General features: G+C 40.3%; 1 protein-coding gene across 1 annotated transcript in view; it reads left to right on the forward strand.

Moving 5' to 3' along the window:
• Positions 1–10568, forward strand: part of LOC126187910 (uncharacterized) — a 34608-nt gene extending 24040 nt beyond the window's left edge. The window contains exons 4-5 of the mRNA XM_049929264.1: positions 4951–5133; positions 10275–10568. Of these exons, the coding sequence (XP_049785221.1) occupies positions 4951–5133; positions 10275–10299 (208 nt within the window). The 3' untranslated portion in view covers positions 10300–10568. The remainder of the gene's footprint in view (positions 1–4950; positions 5134–10274) is intronic.
• Positions 10569–22449: the final 11881 nt, after the last annotated feature.

Genomic DNA, 22449 nt, shown 5'->3' on the forward strand with positions numbered 1-22449 from the left:
ATTGCAATACAGGATCAAACAATAAATACCAGATATTACAGCAAGCATATTATTAAAGATCCCAATACCACAACAGATAAATGCAGACTTTGCAAACAACAAATAGAAACAGTAGATCACATCACAAGTGGATGTACAATACTAGCAAATACAGAGTACCCCAGAAGACATGACAATGTAGCAAAAATAATACATCAACAACTTGCCATAAAACATAAACTAATAAAACAACACGTTCCCACATACAAGTACACACCACAAAATGTACTGGAGAATGATGAATACAAATTATACTGGAACAGAATGATTATAACAGATAAAACAACACCACATAACAAACCTGACATCATACTCACCAATAAAAAGAAATTAACACAACTAATTGAAATATCCATACCCAACACAACAAATATACAGAAGAAAACAGGAGACAAAAATTGAAAAATGCATCCAACTGGCTGAGGAAGTCAAGGACATGTGGCATCAGGATAAAGTTGACATTATACCAATTATACTATCAACCACAGGAGTCATACCTCACAATATCCACCAGTACATCAATGCAATACAGCTACATCCAAACATATATATACAACTACAAAAATCTGTAATTATTGATACATGTTCAATGACCCGAAAGTTCCTAAATGCAATATAACGTATACCGTACAGTTAAAAGGAAGTGACGCTTGATCAAGGTCCGCGTCACTGTCCATTTTTGACCAGACATAACGTCTGAGAATAGAAAGAAACAATAACAATAGTAATAATAATTCGCCTCCAAAAACTAAAGAGAGCCAGTGGAAGAACCTACAAGGTGTACAATAAAAAATTAGTCCAAAAACACTAAAATTAGGCATTGTAATACAGTATAAAAACCCGAAGTCCTGTATGCCAGTGAAATACTGACATTCCACATAAAAGTTGACATACGAGTAGAAATCTTATTCAAGGAAGAACTAAAATCATCACAAAGATATCAGGACCAAAGAAAACCGGAGAGGGCTATAGACTACAATCTCGTCAAACAACTTAGAAATTGTCCAATCGTGTAGCAGACATTAGAAAAAGGCAATTAAGAATTTTGTGCGTAAGTCTTGTTTTGGGAAGCCTAGAGACGCGCCCATAGAATTTCAAATACTTAGGACAAAGTGAATCAAGAACCTTCTCTAGTTTGAGCAGAAATGCTCTGAAGTCGGAGTAAGGGAGCTATAAACAACATACATAACCACTCCTCCATCCCGCAAGGAACTCCTCGAGATACAGCCAGCTGATCTGTATCGTGGTAAAGGAAGCTTCTGAATTGTCAAATTGTTTAAGTGGTGCTCTGATATACCAATAATTTTAGAGTCAAAATCTATAAGCAGTTCACTAGCTTTATCTCTAATACCTCTTATATTTTGATGAAATATGCTAATTCCTTCTCTACTTGGAAACATTACATCCTGAGAAGATGAGCCCATAGTTAGAGAGACTTCCTTTCAGAAGGTATACCTATCAACTGACTTCAATCTAAAAAAAGGTGCAGCTCTAACACCAACTACTACAGGAATTTTTCCATGAGTGACACCACCACCACCACACTTCCAAAAAAAAAAAAAAAAAAAAAAGTTTCAAATGGCTCTGAGCACTATGGGACTAAACTTCTGAAGTCATCTGTCCCCTGTAACTTAGAACTACTTAAACCTAACTAACCTAAGGACACCACACACATCCATGCCCGAGGCAGGATTCGAACTGCGACCGTAGTGGTCGCGCAGTTCCAGACTAAAGCGCCTAGAACCGCTCAGCCACACCGGCTGGCACTACACTTTCACCTATAAGCTTAGCCAATCATTATGTAATACTCTTTTCAGTAGTTATTTAAATTGACAAGCACATTTTAACAACATCGTTACAACATTTTATATAAACAACACTACAAATTAACGCAGAAATATAGATTGTTGTTGTTGTTGTTGTCTTCAATCCTGAGACTGGTTTGATGCAGCTCTCCATGCTACTCTATCCTGTGCAAGCTTCTTCATCTCCCAGTACCTACTGCAACCTACATCCTTCTGAATCTGCTTAGTGTATTCATCTCTTGGTCTCCCTCTACGATTTTTACCCTCCACGCTGCCCTCCAATACTAAATTTGTGATCCCTTGATGCCTCAGAACATGTCCTACCAACCAATCGCTTCTTCTAGTCAAGTTGTGCCGCAAACTCCTCTTCTCCCCAATCCTATTCAATACATCCTCATTAGTTACGTGATCTAACCCACCTAATATTCAACATTCTTCTGTAGCACCACAATTCGAAAGCTTCTATTCTCTTCTTGTCCAAACTAGTTATCGTCCATGTTTCACTTCCATACATGACTACACTCCATACAAATACATTCAGAAACGACTTCTTGGCACTTAAATCAATACTCAATGTTAACAAATTCCTCTTCTTCAGAAACGCTTTCCTTGCCATTGCCAGTCTACATTTTATATCCTCTCTACTTCGACCATCATCAGTTATTTTGCTCCCCAAATAGCAAAACTCCTTTACTACATTAAGTGTCTCATTTCCTAATCTAATTCCCTCAGCGTCACCCGACTTAATTCGACTGCATTCCATTATCCTCGTTTTGCTTTTGTTGATGTTCATCTTATATCCTACTTTCAAGACACTGTCCATTCCGTTCAACTGCTCTTCCAAGTCCTTTCCTGTCTCTGACAGAATTACAATGTTATCGGCGAACCTCAAAGTTTTTATTTCTTCTCCATGGATTTTAATACCTACTCCAAATTTTTCTTTTGTTTCCTTTACTGCTTGCTCAATACACAGATTGAATAGCATCGGGGAGAGGCTACAACCCTGTCTTACTCCCTTCCCAACAACTGCTTCCCTTTCATGTCCCTCGACTCTTATAACTGCCATCCGGTTTCTGTACAAATTATAAATAGCCTTTCGCTCCCTGTATTTTACCCCTGCCACCTTTAGAATTTGTAAGAGAGTATTCCAGTTAACATTGTCAAAACCTTTCTCTAATTCTACAAATGCTAGAAACGTAGGTTTGCCTTTCCTTAATCTTTCTTCTAAGATATGTCGTAGGACCTATTGCCTCACGTGTTCCAACATATCTACGGAATCCAAACTGATCTTCCCCGCGGTCGGCTTCTCCTAGTTTTTCCATTCGTCTGTAAAGAATTCGTGTTAGTATTTTGCAGCTGTGGCTTATTAAACTGATTGTTCGACAATTTTCACATGTCAACACCTGCTTTCTTTGGGAATGGAATTATTATATTCTTCTTGAAGTCTGAGGGTATTTCGCCTGTTTCATACATCTTGCTCACCAGATAGTAGAGTTTTGTCAGGACTGGCTCTCCCAAAGCCGTCATTAGTACTAATGGAATGTTGTCTACTCCCGCGGCCTTGTTTTGACTCAGGTCTTTCAGTGCTCTGTCAAACTCTTCACGCAGTATCGCATCTCCCATTTCGTCTTCATCTACATCCTCTTCCATTTCCATAATATTGTCCTCAAGTACATCGCCCTTGTATAAACCCTCTATATACTCCTTCCACCTTTCTGCCTTCTCTTCTTTGCTGAGAACTGGGTTTCCATCTGAGCTCTTGATGTTCATACAAGTAGCTCTCTTTTCTCCAAAGGTCTCTTTAATTTTCCTGTAGGAAGTATCTGTTTTACCCGTAGTGAGATAAGCCTCTACATTCTTACATTTGTCCTCTAGCCATCCCTGCTTAGCCATTTTGCACTTCCTGTCGATCTCATTTTTGAGACGTTTGTGTTTCTTTTTGCCTGCTTCATTTACTGCATTTTTATATTTTCTCCTTTCATCAATTAAATTCAATATTTCTTCTGTTACGCAAGGATTTCTACTAGTCCTCGTCTTTTTACCTACTTGATCCTCTGCTGCCTTCACTACTTCATCCCTCAAAGCTACCCATTCTTCTTCTACTGTATTTCTTTGCCCCATTCCTGTCAATTGTTCCCTTATGCTCTCCCTGAAATTCTGTACAACCTCTGGTTCTTTCAGTTTATCCAGGTCCCATCTCCTTAAATTCCCTCCTTTCTGCAGTTTCTTCAGTTTTAATCTACAGGTCATAACCAATAGATTGTGGTCAGAGTCCACATCTGCCCCTGGAAATGTCTTACAATTTAAAACCTGGTTCCTAAATCTCTGTCTTACCATTATATAATGTATCTGATACCTTTTAGTATCTCCAGGGTTCTTCCACGTATACAACCTTCATTTATGATTCTTGAACCAAGTGTCAGTTGTGATTAAGTTGTGCTCTGTGCAAAATTCTACCAGGCGGCTTCCTCTTTCATTTCTTAGCCCCAATCCATATTCACCTACTACGTTTCCTTCTCTCCCTTTTCCTACTACCGAATTCCAGTCACCCATGACTATTAAATTTTGGTCACCCTTCACAATCTGAATAATTTCTTTTATTTCATCATATATTTTTTCAATTTCTTCGTCATCTGCAGAGCTAGTTGGCATATAATCTTGTACTACTGTAGTAGGTGTGGACTTCGTATCTATCTTGGCCACAATAATGCGTTCACTATGCTGTTTGTAGTAGCTTACCCGCATTCCTATTTTCCTATTCATTATAAAACCTACTCCTGCATTACCCCTATTCGATTTTGTGTTATAGATACAGATATAAAATAGGTTTACTTGTAGCACCTATTTTTGAGCAATATCTCATCGGGAGAAATGAGTTCGTCTCCAGGGTGACGATGTCGAGAAATAAGTGTCTAGATATGAAGAACTAAGATGCTGATTGTTAGATAACTTCGTTTTATTTAAAAACTGTAAGAGTTTTCACATAAAGAATTCGGAGGCACTGCTTTTTAGCCCGTCTCCGTAGTTACGGGGTTAGTTTAGTAAAGCCCTTTATTGTAATTCTGCCTGTAGTGACGTTCGCTAATGCTCGGTTTCAAACGTCCAGCCTTAAGACGACGGACCGCCCGTGCGTGGAGGGCCCCATCGACGGCTGCACGTCACCAGCGCAGGTGGGCGTGGTGCAGGAGAACCCGGCCATCTACTACGTCTGCATCCGCGAGAACGGGAACCTCTTCCCGGACATGCGCAGGTGCCACCACGGGCAGGTCTTCAACGTCACCACTGTCGGGTAAGTACTGAATGTAGCAACGCAGCGAGGAACGCCAGAAAAGAACCACAGTGGAAAACTTGATGTTACGAACAATATACGGGGTGTCCCAAAAAGAATGACCCGATTTTAAGTTGTAATAATACTGAGACAAATGTCACTAGTAACTGAAACAGCGCTAGATGTAATCGGCATGGTCTAGAGTTTCAGAAAAAATCCGCTAGATGTCGCTACGAGCGCAGTTTCCTCGATGCCAACGTGCCTGAACATTAGATAGGGCGTGACAGGACCGCAAGACCAGGCTTTACACTCTTGGCCTCCTAGGTCCCCTGACTTAACACCATTCGATTTCTTCCTCTGGGGGTATGTTAAACAATGTGTTTACGTTCCTCCCTTACCTCGTGACACTGGTGAACTAAAAACCAGAATATCAGCTGCTGTAGCTTCAGTGACAGAAGACACCTTACACTCAGTTTGGAATGAATTCGGCTATCGGCTAGATGTCGTCCGTGCAGCCAATGGAGGACATATTGAACATTTATGATGGATTTTTATACACTTCTGTCTTTTCTGAGCAATTTACCATGCAATTTGTTGGTGTTAAGCCCTTCTTCCTAATAAATAATTCTATTTAAAATCAGGTCATTCTTTTTGGAACACCATGTACACTGACTGCGTATCCTCCTCCCGTTCTGGGTGGTTCACATTTTTTTCCAATGAAACTTCACGAGCTGTGAGTGTGTATGATGTCATTTCGACGATTACAAGAGAGAGTCAAATTAAAAAACAACTTGCATTACGAGCGCACATATCAGCAGGACATCCTCAATGCTATACTCTGTTCGTCATAAGAATAAACCCGATGTAAACAAACACAAACGCAATGATTGGTCAGAAGCCGTAGCACACGTACACTGGTGGTGTTACGCTCTTGGAAATAAACTTTCATGTAACGTAACTTGGTATTAAGATATCTAGTGTATAAATAGGACTTAAGACGTTATAATGTATTAACAGCCATAATCACACTTAAGCAATCTAGTTTTTATTTCAAAAATCGTGTGCATCCACCGTCTCTGTACTGTTGTGTTTTGAGTAGCACTGTTAATACGCAGAATGAAAACGGCTGAGGCTGCTTCCCGCTCCATAGTCAAACACGCCTGTGGACCACGGTTAAAAAGTGCCGAGAAATACGTTGTTCTTAATATTTTTCATAACTTTACAGAAAACAACAGGCTTCGAAATTTTCCAAGCGATGCTATTTAATGTAGTTGAGATACAAATAGAATGGCTTTTTTTTTTTTCAACCTCCGATAGGCTATAAATAAAAGATAAGTTCATAGAAAACAATTATTTTATTATCAAAAGTTTTGCACACTTGTGGTTACTTTTCAACATCACCACCGAAAAGACAAACATTTACCGTACCTGCGGACAAGCTTTGCAATACCTTCTTCAAAAAATGTTGCCGCCAATGATGTCAAATGACACTCCTAGCCATGTCTTCAGTTCAGGGAAAAGGTGAAAGTCACTGGGTGCCAGGTTAGGACTGTACGGCGGATGATCGAAAATGTCCCATTGAAATTGTTATTTTAAGGAGACGTTGGGTTGTGACAGCAGTGTGTGGACGAGCGTTGTCATGGATCAACACAATTCCTGAAGCCAGCATTCCTCTTCGTTTGTTTTGAATAGCTCTCCGCATACCTTAAGTTTCACAATAAGCAGCTGCACTGAGAGTGGTTCTGGGCTGCATAAACTCTACAGGCCACACACCCTTTTGGTACAAAACATGGTAGCCATCACCTTTCTGTTGTTGAATGTTTGGATGCATCCAAATCAGCCAAAAAAAAAATCATTCTTGTGACTGTAGTTTTTTTTTTCCGGTGTGTCATACTGGTTCCAAGTTTCACCTCCAGTAACAATTTATTTCAAAAAGTTCTGTCCTTCATCGTGATAATGGTCAAGGAAATTCAAAGCTGATACCATTCGGTGATATGTGGGCGTTTGTCAACACTTTTGGAACCAAGCGAGCACGAAGTCATTCGTAGCCTAAATGTTCAGTAACGACAGAGTATACGACAGATCTTGAAACTTCCAGAATTGCCATAGATAAAGCAGTTATGGTGAACCTACGATTTCCTCTAACCATTCTGTCAACTCGTTCAACAAGGTAGACCGTAACGACAGACTTGCGTCCTTGGCCTCCTCCATCATGCACGTCATTTCGGCCATCGTTAAACCATTCACGCACAACACCATCAGTCATGAAGTTATTCACCGTACACTCGGCTCCTCCTCCGATGAATTTCTGCTGCACTATTCCCTTCTGCTTGCAGAAACCGAACTGCACTTCGTAATTCACAACTGGCCGGAGCAACAATGACTGCAGCCATGTTTTGGCTGTAGTGCAACACAGACTGATTCCTTGAGGTCGGCAATGGCGGAGTGTGTTGTGCGGGAGTTGCGCAGGAGCCTACAGTGAATGTCCACTTTCTGCCGCTCGCATAGCTTCTATAACAGTGGAATCGGTAGCGTCGTAGGTAGCTAATTTAGTGCACTTAAGTGGTCGCTGGTTCAAGTCTCGTTTTGGTTATCTTTCTTCGTTCAATTTGAAATACCTACTTCTCGTAATTGTAAAATTGATCATTTTTTATGAATAATGGACGTCGTCTTGTTTCTAATCACAAATTGCACGCGAAATTCCTGTTTCCATTTCAAATGTAAATTCTTAATTAACGTACTCTGAAAGATTGTTAATAAAGGTTGCTTAAATTAAGACATTAGAACAAATTAGGACAAAAACGAAAAATGTGATACTGTTTATTTGGACTATGTCTATTGTTTTACACCACAGGAACCACAATGATAACTGTCGCAGAAACCTGAATAATATCATTTTCACAGCAGTACTGAAATGAAATGAAATATATTTCTCGGATTTCGATAGGGAAGAAACTAAGGGATTACCAGAGAGTAACTGTAATTAATACCTTCAGTAGCTTCAGTATTCAACCATACGGTGAAATCCTTGCAGTATGCTTTTGCAGCACACATAGCTCACCCAGAAAAATTCCGTGTTTAAGTTAGGAATCTTCATCATACTTGTTTGTGGTTAGAATATACAGGGTGGTCCATTGATAGTGACCGGGCCAAATATCTCACGAAATAAGCATCAAACGAAAAAACTACCAAGAACGAAACTCGTCTAGCTTGAAGGGGGAAACAAAATGGCGCTATGGTTGGCCCGCTAGATGGCGCTGCCATAGGTCAAACGGATATCAGCTGCGGTTTTTTTTTTTAAATAGGAACCCCCATTTCTTATTACATATTCGTGTAGTACGTAAAGAAATACGAGTGTTTTAGTTGGACCACTTTGTGGTAGATGGCGCTGTAATAGTCACAAACGTATAAGTTCGTGGTATCGCTTAACATTCCGCCAGTGCGGGCGGTATTTGCTTCGTGATACATTATGTGTGTTAAAATGGACCGTTTACCAATTGTGGAAAAGGTCGATATCGTGTTGATGTATGGCTATTGTGATCAAAATGCCCAATGTGCGTGTGCTGTGTATGCTGTTCGGTATCCTGGACGACATCATCCAAGTGAACGCACCGTTCGCCGGATAGTTACGTTATTTAAGGGAACAGGAAGTGTCCAGCCACATGTGAAACGTCAACCGCGACCTGCAACAAATGATGATGCCCAAGTAGGTGTTTTAGCTGCTGTCGCGGCTAATCCGCACATCAGTAGCAGACAAATTGCGCGAGAATCGGGAATCTCAAAAACGTCGGTGTCGAGAATGCTACATCAACATCGATTGCACCCGTGCCATATTTCTATGCACCAGGAATTGCATGGCGACGGCTTTGAACGTCGTGTACAGTTCTGCCACTGGGCACAAGAGAAATTACGGGGCGATGACATATTTTTTGCACGCGTTCTATTTAGCGACGAAGCGTCATTCACCAACAGCGGTAACGTAAACCGGCGTAATATGCACTACTGGGCCACGGAAAATCCAGGATGGCTGCGACAAGTGGAACATCAGCGACGTTGGCGGGTTAACGTATGGTGCGGCATTATGGGAGGAAGGATAATTGGCCCCCATTTTACTAATGGCAATCTAAATGGTGCGATGTATGCTGATTTCCTACGTAATGCTCTACCGATGTTATTACGAGATGTTTCACTGCATGACAGAATGGCGATGTACTTCCAACATGATGGATGTCCGGCGCATAGCTCGCGTGCGGTTGAAGCGGTATTGAATAGCATATTTCATGACAGATGGATTGGTCGTCGAAGCACCATACATACCATGGTCCGCACTTTCACCGGATCTGACGTCCCCGAATTTTTTTCTGTGCGGAAAGTTGAAAGATATTTGCTATCGTGATCCACCGACAACGCCTGACAATATGCGCCAGCGCATTGTGAATGCATGTGCGAACTTTACGTGTATCGATATTCCTCTCAACAGCGAGTAGTCCGCCTTCCGTATTGCCAAATGCATTGAGGTTGACGGACATCATTTTGAGCATTTATTGCATTAATGTGGTATTTACAGGTAATCACGCTGTAACAGCATGCGTTCTCAGAAATAATAAGTTCACAAAGGTACATGTATCACACTGGCAAAACCGAAATAAAATGCTCAAACGTACCTACGTTCTGCATTTTAATTTAAAAAACCTCCCTGTTACCAACTGTTCGACTAAAATTGTGAGACGTTTGTGACTATTTTCGCTTTGTGGTAAATGGCGCTGTAAAAGTGGTCCAACTAAAACATTCATATTTCTGTACGTACTATGTACTATGTAATAAAAAATTGGGGTTCCTATTTTTAAAAAAACGCAGCTGATATCCGTTTGACCTATGGCAGAGCTATCTAGCGGCCCAACCATAGCGCCATCCGGTTTCCCCCTTCAAGCTAGGCAAGTTTCGTTCGTTGTAGTTTTTTCATTTGACGCTTATTTCGTGAGATATTTGACCCGGTCACGATCAATGGACCACCCTGTATACACGATACTGGGGCAGTAACAATAACTCTTGTGTAATGTACAATGTTTTACGTTAATTTATGCACTTTCTTTATAATTTTACAATATCTTAAAAACATTTGCTTGAGAATAAATTATGTGCTTTATTTAATTTGTCTGTAGGTGCACAGACAAACAAGAAGATTGAAGCACCGCGGCTTCTGGGTAAGATTAAGGTCAACAAAGTACCTCTCATCACGATGTGGAGATTCTGCCACATTCACAGCCATTGTGGACCACAATGGCCGAAGCTGGAACTCTGATGGTGTCTCATAACTAGAACATGGACATCTACAATGATCATAGACATAAGTTCAACATGCATTCTTTGAGTTGTTTATTACCACCAGCACCAAGAAATGTAAATAATTTGTACATAACTAATCAAAAGACAATATAAAACGTTACATTAAGTAATTTGTGTTTCAAGTGTTTGATTGCCAACCTGTTCATAGACATAAGCCAAGTGAGAATGCTATTTGGATATTGCACAGTTCAGCCATACAACTCTCAACTCACAACTCAGCATAGCCATTTCAATAGTACTACCATACTAAACATTTCTTTTTCTGGGGTAAATGGAAACAGACCCATAGTTATGGGCCTGTTAACGTGTATTAAAGTATGTTCTATAGAAATTTATTCTTGGATAGGTTTGTATTTGAAGTTATTTACCACAAGATGAAGTATGCAAACGTCGCTGAATATCGTATGCACCAGATACCTGCAGATCCAGTTTCACGTTAACAAAAAAAAATTGATAAAAAAGACGTCTCAAGTGGATGGTCTTGTTGATGGTGCGGAAAAACATATTCTCTTTTAACTTTATCCAGTATTTACGTGCAATTTTAGTTCCCTCTGACAAGGCATCCACAGTTTAACCAAAGCTGAAAAACTGCCAAACATACTCAGCTTCTTACCATCGTTCTTGCATTTTTATGTGTGTCTTCATTTGCATCTTCTCTGACGAACGTCGAGGGCTTCCTTCTCTACTTTTCTAAGTCTATTGCAACTGTTTTTAATCAAAACTCAAATGTTGCCACTTCACTGGTTCTTGCTTTATCGGAATACATTGGAACTGAAAATATGCTTTCTCTGAATTAATATACGGTAAAAAATGATACATTAATTTGCAGCTGAAAGCTAAACCTAATTTCTGACATACACACAAACTCACTGAACCATTCATACATAAAGAGATATAATGCATTTTACCTGCTTGAACATCAAATATCATTACTCTGTAATATTTTATGTCTCAGGACGCAAGCGGAAATAACGAGTATTAATGTCGTCAGAGCAAATTTTTCTATTTCTATAAATGTTGGAGCTGATGTGAATTCATTGAAATTCTATTAAACAATCTATGCATTGAATATGGAATAGCTATACCAAAGTTCCCATCACTGTTTACATAGTCACAAGGCTATACGCTAACTGCGATCTTTCATTAATATGCATACTTATCGATAGAACTGAAGTAATCTTTACACCGAGTTATATTACCACGGAGATTCAAACAGTGAGTGATTTATACTTCTTTCAAGAAAACACTGTTACTTCAAGAAGTTCGTCTAGGGCAACTAAGTATCGGGCTGCATGTAATGTCTTAAACTTCGTTCTATTATGCACATTATGCTGAAAGTTGTTTTATTTTGATAGTGAATTACTGCTGCAGCTGAAGATAGCTATGGATATGTGGTGTGGAGATATTCTGCTAGGTCAAAAGAAACTGAAAATTCAAACGCTGAAATTATGCATAAAAAATATTATCCTTCAAAATAACTGTCCCAAAAATACTATATGGCCATAAAAGATACCAAATACCTTCATGTTGATTATCTGTTTCGGTCTACTCGCTTATTGTGAGCAACAATGGACTCCAATGCAATCTTAAATTTATGTGGCGTAGCGTTAGTTTATTTAAGCTTTTACTTTCAAACCAAAAAATTAGTGCTCGACCCTGAGAATAAAATAACTCTTGTAATTAGTGCACCGTTCCAACCTCGTTCTCAGTAGCACAAGGAATGTTCAACATTCACTTTCTTTGATATTGTGCACTGCCCCTACAGCCCAATGGCTCAGTCCTCATTTTGATCAAAACACACAGCCGCTATCTTCTGCATGCACTGGCACAGCTATTGACCCGTTCACTGAAACTTGGTTGACGAGAGCCTGCACGATCCTTGTTCTTTCGATGTCATGATGTCTGCATACTGAATGATCTTCTGCACCGATTCTCTTGAACAGTCTTTCGTGCAGTTCAGTTTTCTGTTCTGCTTCTCTATTTATTCGTGAAGCCCTCAACTCAATTCGTCGTTAATTTCAGTGACTCGTTTCCAGACATGAGTGATGCCGTCATAATTATAACATCTTCATTCCACTCTTTCAATATTTCGACTCAGCTCTCCATACTTTATCATCTGGCAATACCACTAAGGACACTACTCTTATTCCACAAAGTGCCATCATTTCTCCTCTAAACTATGCCATGTCCTTTCTGTCTATCGTTATAATTCCGATTTTCATAGTCAACTGTCTCTTTCTCCTCAATAATATTATAGAGATATATTTTTACATGTTGAGCCACAGCACTTCTCACGCTCCATCCGTGAATGGAACCAGAAGAAACCCTAATAACAGGTACAAAGGAATGTACCTTCTGCCATGGACCTCGCGATGGTTTGTGGAGTATACTTGTAGATGTTGATCTCGTGCTGTCATTCATTGATACCTTTCCAAGTGTGTTTTACAACAGGTAGTGGTCTAGTGGTTAGCGTCCCTCTAGATTCTACGGTTCTAGGTTCGATTTCTTGCTGTTTTTTTTTTCATATGTGGTCTGGGTGTGTTGTTCTAATCCTTTCATCTCTTCTTCATCATAAAGAAGTTAAAAAGTATCTGAAGGGACATGAAATGGGAAGACGTGCACCAGTGGGAGGGGGGGGGGGGACAACTCTGGGGGAAAGGGAGGGCTCCTCTGTCCACTGGAGCCGTCTTTTCATTCCCATTTCTGTGAAGACGACATGAAATGTCGAGGCCCTTTATCTACTATGTTTCAAAAGCATTGCGCTCCTGTCGTTATTCGTCATTAAGCGTGTCTTCCACAGTCTTGTTTCTTACAGTTGATGCTTGGATCAAATCGAGACTATTCGCTGTAGGTACTTTTTCTCCCCACGCCTATGGACTATATGAAATTGCTTAGTAGCTGCATTTAGCAATAGATTTTCGTTTAAAAAAAGATAAAATAAGGGGGAGAAATGACAAAGACTGGAATATATCTGTATATTAAAGGTAATTGAAGTGTATGGGCATTGGTGGGACAAAGGAAGAGGTACAAAATATAAGCTAGAATCTTCCCCAAAGCTTGTCTCACGTATGCATTCAACACACACATTGAATACACCTCCTCCCTGTATTGCCCGCACACTCGCACTCACCATATCTTCCTCCCCCTGCCTCTTTTCATCTCCACTTCCCCCTCCATCTGCTTACAACCCCTCTACAACTTCGACCTGCATGACACATCTACTCCTACTCCTCCCATCTCTCTGACCATTTCCTCCTCTTCTTGCTCAGTCCACCTCCTCTACATACCTCAACCCACCCCAACTATGTTCATCAGTACATTTACCATTTCCATTACAGTTCCCAAAACATGCCTGTCATGCAGGGCAGGCTAAACATCAGGGGCTTGAAAATCATTCGTTTGCCCCTGACATACAGGCCTCCATGCAAAGTATTTCGATAAAGCAGGCCAATAATACTCCAACGCCATGCACCTATAACGCAGGGCAGTCTACATATCAGGGCAAATAAAACCATTTCTTGCATCTGAAATGTAGGCTTCTCTGCAAAGCAGATTTATTAGGCAGGCCAATACTGCCTCCACACCACATTCGTGCCATTCATAAACAAACCAGAGGCTAGAAAAATATATTCTTCCCTTACCTCTGCTGCTATTGGAACTAGCAGGTTATAACAAGTTATAAAACCCATAGTGCTGATACTCATTTCTGTGTCAAATTTGGTTGGAATGGATCCATAGGTTTGGGAGCAGATGTTGGACACACACACACACACACTGTGATGTACCACTATTGAAATAAACCCTTCATGTGTAAGTCCATTTTTGTTCATTCTGAGATACAGCATCCTAAAATTAAAAGACAGCTGAAAAATCTTCAGATTTCCATGGACTAAACACAGAGAAAAACACAACCAGTAAAGGACAAGCAATAAATGTTAGTGAGATGTCAGGCTACATTGCTGAAGTTAAGCGCCATCAGTTGTGGATAGTATTTCGATAGTTGTGATACTCACCATCCGGTTATCCTGCACACTGTTAAAGATTTTCCCTTTGCCTTTACAGCAGATGGGACAGGAAATACTGAACACCAGGATTTATTCCAGTGTCCTAGACTAAGTTCCAAACCTATCTGCAGTGCCTGATGAAGTGAGGACACACAGCACTGTACGCGATGTGAAGGCCATGTGTCAGAATTGGGTTTTATACTTTCCCTTCTCTGAATGCGCCCTTCGGTGTCTCCTAGCTATTCATGCCACAGTAGCTCCCTTTACGTCTGAAATATGAAGTCTGTTGAAATTTCACTCCATTCCTTTAAGGCAACGAAGAGTTTGAACGAGTACTATGCTAATTGGAAACTAATCATGATTGTGAATGTCATTATATATTGGAAGCCTCATAAAGGGGGTTCATAAAATCTAAAATGTCCTTACATGGGAGAGTATTGGGCAAAAAGTACATACTCCCTATCGACTTTCATTTATGTCGTACAACCACTTCCCAGTGTTGCGATTTCTTCTCCGTCAGTGTATTTGTCGTTTGCTTACATATTATACGGAAATAAAAGCAAGACCCATGAAAGGTTGTACATAAATGTCGAAATGTGTGTGGTTGGAAAATAAAAAGTTGAAACATTGTGCTTCGCGCAAGGCGATGTATTACACACACTCATTACAAGAGTAAAGCAAGGTTTTTGGGAAATATCTGTCAGTTGTTTTGTGTAACTTCTACCCCTTACAGAACCAGAGACAGTGTTCATAGTTCATGAATGACATCCGATAGCGGTGGGGAGCTGTGGGTCAGATTTTACTAAAAGTTTCAGCAGTTCCTTGCGGTGACTGTCATGCTATCAGAAGGAGAAAGAAATTTGGTTAAGATCTCCAACTGAAGTATCATTGCACTGACAACATGGGAACTCTATAGCCTTCATTCGCTGCAGATAACTAAGAAACGGACCGTAATTCAGTCTTATCCTTTAGACGACGTAAACCGAGGTCTTTTGGGAATATCGGTCAATCTTTTTGTGCAACTTTTACCCTTACGGAACGAAAGATAATGTCCATACTCTCACGGTCGAGAGACAAACTGAAACTGAGTGTACTAAAGCAAAGGCGTAAGTGCCTAGCTCCGTTTCTGAATGTTCCTTTACGAAGGCAATTATAGTAGTATTAACCTAATATAATTCTCTCGCCACTGAAAAGTTGATCGATAGACATGTCAGTGTTAGCGATGTTGAAAAAGAGCCGAAATCAGTAAAATCAAACAAAGTTCGATAACCCGATGGGATCTCTACCAGGTTCTATACCAAATTTGTGGATAAGTTGGTGCCTGTTTAAGCTATAATTCACAATATGTCCCTCTAACAAAAATCCGTGCCAAACAGTTGGGAAAAAACAAAGATCACAACCATTTATCAAAGGACAACAGAATTGATCCTCGCAACTACCGTCCAAATTCACTGATACTCGTTTGCTATAGATTCTTAGTGTTGTGTCTAGACAAGACAGTCTAGACAAGACAGTCTAGACAAGACAGTCTAGACAAGACAGTCTAGACAAGACAGTCTAGACAAGACAGTCTAGACAAGACAGTCTAGACAAGACAGTCTAGACAAGACAGTCTAGACAAGACAGTCTAGACAAGACAGTCTAGACAAGACAGTCTAGACAAGACAGTCTAGACAAGACAGTCTAGACAAGACAGTCTAGACAAGACAGTCTAGACAAGACAGTCTAGACAAGACAGTCTAGACAAGACAGTCTAGACAAGACAGTCTAGACAAGACAGTCTAGACAAGACAGTCTAGACAAGACAGTCTAGACAAGACAGTCTAGACAAGACAGTCTAGACAAGACAGTCTAGACAAGACAGTCTAGACAAGACAGTCTAGACAAGACAGTCTAGACAAGACAGTCTAGACAAGACAGTCTAGACAAGACAGTCTAGACAAGACAGTCTAGACAAGACAGTCTAGACAAGACAGTCTAGACAAGACAGTCTAGACAAGACAGTCTAGACAAGACAGTCTAGACAAGACAGTCTAGACAAGACAGTCTAGACAAGACAGTCTAGACAAGACAGTCTAGACAAGACAGTCTAGACAAGACAGTCTAGACAAGACAGTCTAGACAAGACAGTCTAGACAAGACAGTCTAGACAAGACAGTCTAGACAAGACAGTCTAGACAAGACAGTCTAGACAAGACAGTCTAGACAAGACAGTCTAGACAAGACAGTCTAGACAAGACAGTCTAGACAAGACAGTCTAGACAAGACAGTCTAGACAAGACAGTCTAGACAAGACAGTCTAGACAAGACAGTCTAGACAAGACAGTCTAGACAAGACAGTCTAGACAAGACAGTCTAGACAAGACAGTCTAGACAAGACAGTCTAGACAAGACAGTCTAGACAAGACAGTCTAGACAAGACAGTCTAGACAAGACAGTCTAGACAAGACAGTCTAGACAAGACAGTCTAGACAAGACAGTCTAGACAAGACAGTCTAGACAAGACAGTCTAGACAAGACAGTCTAGACAAGACAGTCTAGACAAGACAGTCTAGACAAGACAGTCTAGACAAGACAGTCTAGACAAGACAGTCTAGACAAGACAGTCTAGACAAGACAGTCTAGACAAGACAGTCTAGACAAGACAGTCTAGACAAGACAGTCTAGACAAGACAGTCTAGACAAGACAGTCTAGACAAGACAGTCTAGACAAGACAGTCTAGACAAGACAGTCTAGACAAGACAGTCTAGACAAGACAGTCTAGACAAGACAGTCTAGACAAGACAGTCTAGACAAGACAGTCTAGACAAGACAGTCTAGACAAGACAGTCTAGACAAGACAGTCTAGACACAAGGAGAGGAAGCCGAAAGGGCACGCGTTTACACACGCAGGCTTGCTTTAGGTCTGAAACAGGATACGTAATGAATGCTATAAAGAAAAGTACGTAGCTGCTGGAATACTTAACTTTAATCCAACATTTGTATACAGCATTCTCGATGATACAAGTGAGACTCTCTCTAGATATGGTTAATGGCGCCTTGCTAGGTCGTAGCCATGGACTTAGCTGAAGGCTATTCTAACTATCTCTTGGCAAATGAGAGAAAGGCTTCGTCAGTGTAGTCGCTAGCAAAGTCGTCGTACAACTGGGGCGAGTGCTAGTACGTCTCTCAAGACCTGCCGTGTGGTGGCGCTCGGTCTGCGATCACTGACAGTGGCGACACGCGGGTCCGACATGTACTAATGGACCGCGGCCGATTTATAGCTACCACCTAGCAAGTGTGTTGTCTGGCGGTGACACCACACTTAGAACATATTCTGAGCTCAGATGTAAAGAGGTATCTCGAAGAGAGCGAACTTCTCCATGACAAAAAGCATTGCTTGAAAAAACATGGAAGTAGTGGAACCCCACCCACATAGTTTCCTCATGACGTCCTGAAAACCTTGGATCAAGGCGTTCAGGTAGATTCAGTATTTATTGATTACCGAGATGCATTTGACACGATACCACACCTCCACATGTTATCGAAAGTACGTTCGTATGGACTATTGAGGATTTGATACCCCGGTAGACGCAGCATATCTTCTATGGAGAGTCATCGATAGATGTAGAAATTAGTTCTGGTGCGTTCCATGGACGGGTGTTGGTACCCTTGCTGAATGACGTTGCCGGAAATATTGTTACCTAAGACTTTTCCACGGATAATGCAGTTATGCACAATGAAGTACTGTACAAAGAAAGCTGCGCAAATATTCAGTTGGGTCTTGGTAAGATTTGAAAGTGGTGAAGAGTTTAGCGACGTCCTTTAAATGTTAAGTAGTGTAGAACTGTGCTTTAAATGTGAATATTTTAGGTTTGAATTTACCGTGACTGTTGTTGATCACGAATAAAATAACAAGTTTTCTATTACCAGTCTTAAACCTTCGGAGTGTGGTGAAACTTCCGTTACCAGGATGATTTATTTTATCAATATGGCATGCGTATATTGTGCGACGACATTTGTGGTAACCTGTGGCACTTTATAACAGATAAAACGAAACACCATTTCAGAATACCTCTGTGGAAGTCTTTGAATATAACCCGAACTTAAATATAAAAGTGCAAATAAAATAGAATATCTCCAGTGCTCACAGGCTCCTTTTTCTCTTTTAACACGTCAAATGTAAACCGTCACACTTTGTAAACAAAGATGGTGTTCACAAATTGATAGCTGCTAACACACAGGGTATTAGGCGTATAGTTACAGATATTGTGGTAATTGGTACCTTAATATGTATGCACTTCATTGTGATAGCTTTCTCTTTGCGTCTAACATCCTTCTCTTAAAAATCACATAATTTGCTGCCTCATGTTTTCTGCACGGTCGTAACTGTGTCATGAAGTTGACTAAACCTGTCCATATAGACTGTCCATACTTCAATAACTGATCTGCTTCCCAGCGGAAAATAAACGTTGATGGCTTGCTTGTGCTGTGTGTACTTGGAGGTACTAACAAAGCTAAAAATTTAAAACTCATAATAACTAGAATCATTAGCCTGCAAATGAAGTAAATATTGATGTATTGTTGTTCAGCACACTGTCTTCAGTCATCAATAGAAATATCTGCACTTACACCCCTAACATAATAAACAGCAAAACAGGAACACGATCTCGAAGTACAAAGAACATGTAAGATCACTGAACAGATGGAGCTATTATAATTCACATTTCCACACAACTATAACAGAATCAACAATAAATTCCACAATCAAACAAAAGGCCTAGCAATGGAGTCAAACATTTCTTGACTGTTAGCGGAAATATTTATAAACTACTTAGAAAATAAAATTCTTAATTCCGACAATCACATCATCATGAACTTTATCTACGACTATAGATATGTAGATTATATCATCATTTTAATCAATGGCACAAAACATAATATCAGTGAGTTAAACCAATTTCTCAACAGTTCCCATGGAAACAAAGTTCACAGTTGAGCATTATGTGGGTGACAGCATAAACAATCTAGACCTGATCTTTTAACAGTGAATAATATACACCAATTTGTAATTTGTCAGAAATTTTCCTTAACACACACTACCATCCAAAATTATTCTTGTGATCCAGCACCTCTCAAAATGGCAACATTCCCATATATGGTCAGCACAACTATCCAACTACCAAACTCCAAAGTAAAATTCAAAGAAGAAATTGAAATAATAAAGCTAAAAGCCGTTGCAAATGGCTTTAACACCTCCACAGTAGACACCTTGAAACTCTCCGTCATGGCGAAACAACCACACAACGACAAACAAGCAGAAAGTAAGATACCCCATACTATACCATTTCACAGGGAGCCTGATTAAAATACGACTATTTCTTAAAACAATAATGCATGAACATCTTTTCCACCGCTGACAACAACATTGTGTTGATGTTATGAGGTAACTTCTGCCAAGTGAACTACTATAGCATACAGATGTATACAGAAATTGAATGTTTTAACTGTGATCTTTTCTACATAGGCCAGACAAGTAAATCATTTGAGATTAGATTCAAGAGAAATACATGTCAGCGCTAAAACACAAAAGAAACACCCTACATCAGAAATATCCTTCTACCTGTATAAAACCAAACACTATACTAACAGGGTGTGTTACCACTGAACCGCAAAAGATTCGTTTCGCCACTGGATAGATAGAAATGTTGTTCCAAACTGCTCAAAAGTTTGACAGAGTTCAACTGTGTCTGTGGGCCAAGGGGCTCCAACACCTTGAATTTAAGTACTGGTCAAGAGGCCACAAAGAGATTGAGGAAACAGGTATTCAATCCAGAACCGTTCCATAACAAATAGCGTAGTCTCCTCAGGTGCTCTGAGAAATATTTGAACGAAGCTAATCATGTGGAAGAGTCCACATCTCACAAAGATGTGGCAAGAATTCTGAAGGACAAGTTGCTTTCCATAGTCGTGAGAAATTTACAGGTACCAGAAGATGATCTATAACATTTTATGTCTATTCTAGATTCTGTTGATCATATTCATGAAGACATGAATGTCCATAACCATAAACAATAATGGCCACAATAGCGCGCCAAATTCAAGTCAGCTGCACGAACAGTACCATAACACTGGCAGTCCAGATGAGTACCGTGCCGTTCTTCTGATGTCACCTCTTACATCACCCGACTAATGATGCACGTCACACAGATAATCGTGAACAGAATTCTAATAATAGTAACAGAAGAAGGTTTAATAATAACCAGTAGCACCCTGGGTACCAGATAAACGGAGATTGACAAAATTTCAGAAATAAAAATAACGGTTGCTGGAATCCAAGTAATGGAGACCAGAAATGACGAAAAGCAGACAACATTTATCAAACAGATTACCTATATACAACACGGTGTGCCTGCTAGTAGTTGGAAAAATCAAGGTCATTCGGTAAACACTGCATAAGTCACAAATGAACCACGGCCAACTGCCCACACAGAAGCTTCGTCAAATTAATTTCAGCCTCATTAAATCCTCCGATGTCGGCCGTATCACGCCGTGGGGGAAACCAAGCAATCATGCCAACCTCTGAAGGTGTAATTACGGTACCTGTGTGCCTGTGCACACTCAAGAAGTACAGGTTTTAATGCAAGCCTCAATACACGCCTTACTGGGAAAAATTCCTACCACAATAATTTTAGAAACAGGTGCACTATTAACTTCTTATCAAAATACTTATTTAAACCTATTAGTAAAATAGACAAATTGCCGACCTACTAGGTACAAATCTGTTGTATTGTTGGAGCTCCAGGTGCCAAGTCGCAACCTGTAAAGTTGCAGACAAAAGTAATTCTTGATTCTAAAAAAAAAATATTATCATTTGCTGAATATGGAGTTTATCTGAGAAAAGGATTTAAAATTAGACTTTTCGTTGGGTAAATGCTACTCACGCATCAAGGGCGATTAAACTGAAGTAGATTTAATACTAAACCCAAGCGAAATATAAGTACTTCAATGGAATTAAAGTAGAAGATTTTAATACAGAGTAATGAACTTTAAATATATTATGTACACGAACATATTGCCGAAATGATTAACGTTGAAAGATCACAGGTTAACGTCAGCGCGAGATAGGCTACTGCAAATGTGAAATGGTGGTACGTCAATACCGGGTAATCGCCAGAGTGTGTGAATGCATGCAAGCAAGCAAACGTGCATGCATCGTGTTGTACAGGTGCCGGATATCAGTTTGTGGGATGCCTGTTGCAGTTGATTGGTCAATACAGGGACGGTTACTGCTGTTTGTGTATGACGCTAGAGTTTTCGTCCAATGACGTCGCGTGTATATTGGATTGGGGACAGACAGATCTGGTGATCAAGAAGTCGACACTGTAGAACATTTGAAGTTAAAAGCCGCGCGGGATAGCAGCGTGGTCTGGGCGCCTTGCCACGGTTCGCGCAGCTTCCCTCGTCAGAGGTTCGAGTCCTCCCTCGGGTCTGGGTGTGCGTGTGGTGCCCTTAGAGTAAGTTCGTTTAAGTTAGATTAAATAGTGTGTAAGCCTAGAGACCGATGACCTCAGCAGTTTAGTCCCATAGGAACTTACCACCAGTTTCCATTGGGTTACAACAGCGGTAAACGGACTAGCGTTGCCATGTTGGAAAACAATCCCTGGAATGCTGTTCAAGAATGGCAACAAAACAGATTAAATCACCAGACAGACAAATTTGCAGTTGGGGTGCGTGGGACAACCACGAGAGTGATCCTGCTGTCATACGATATCGCATCCCTGACCATAACGCCAGGTGTGGATCCAGTGTGTCTAGCATACAGACAGAAATGGTGCAGGTCTATTTCAGATGCCTGAAAAGGACGGTAAGATTGAAGTTAACATGATTAGTTTTGCTACTAGATCCTTTTCAGAACGCGAGCGTGGATATTCTGCAACTGGCCGAAATGTGGTAGGTTAAGAAATACAGGTATTACCTTATGGAAAACACATTGAGGTATTTTAT

The sequence above is a fragment of the Schistocerca cancellata genome, chromosome 5 (genome assembly GCF_023864275.1).
Source record: "Schistocerca cancellata isolate TAMUIC-IGC-003103 chromosome 5, iqSchCanc2.1, whole genome shotgun sequence".
Classification (NCBI taxonomy): Eukaryota; Metazoa; Arthropoda; class Insecta; order Orthoptera; family Acrididae; genus Schistocerca; species Schistocerca cancellata.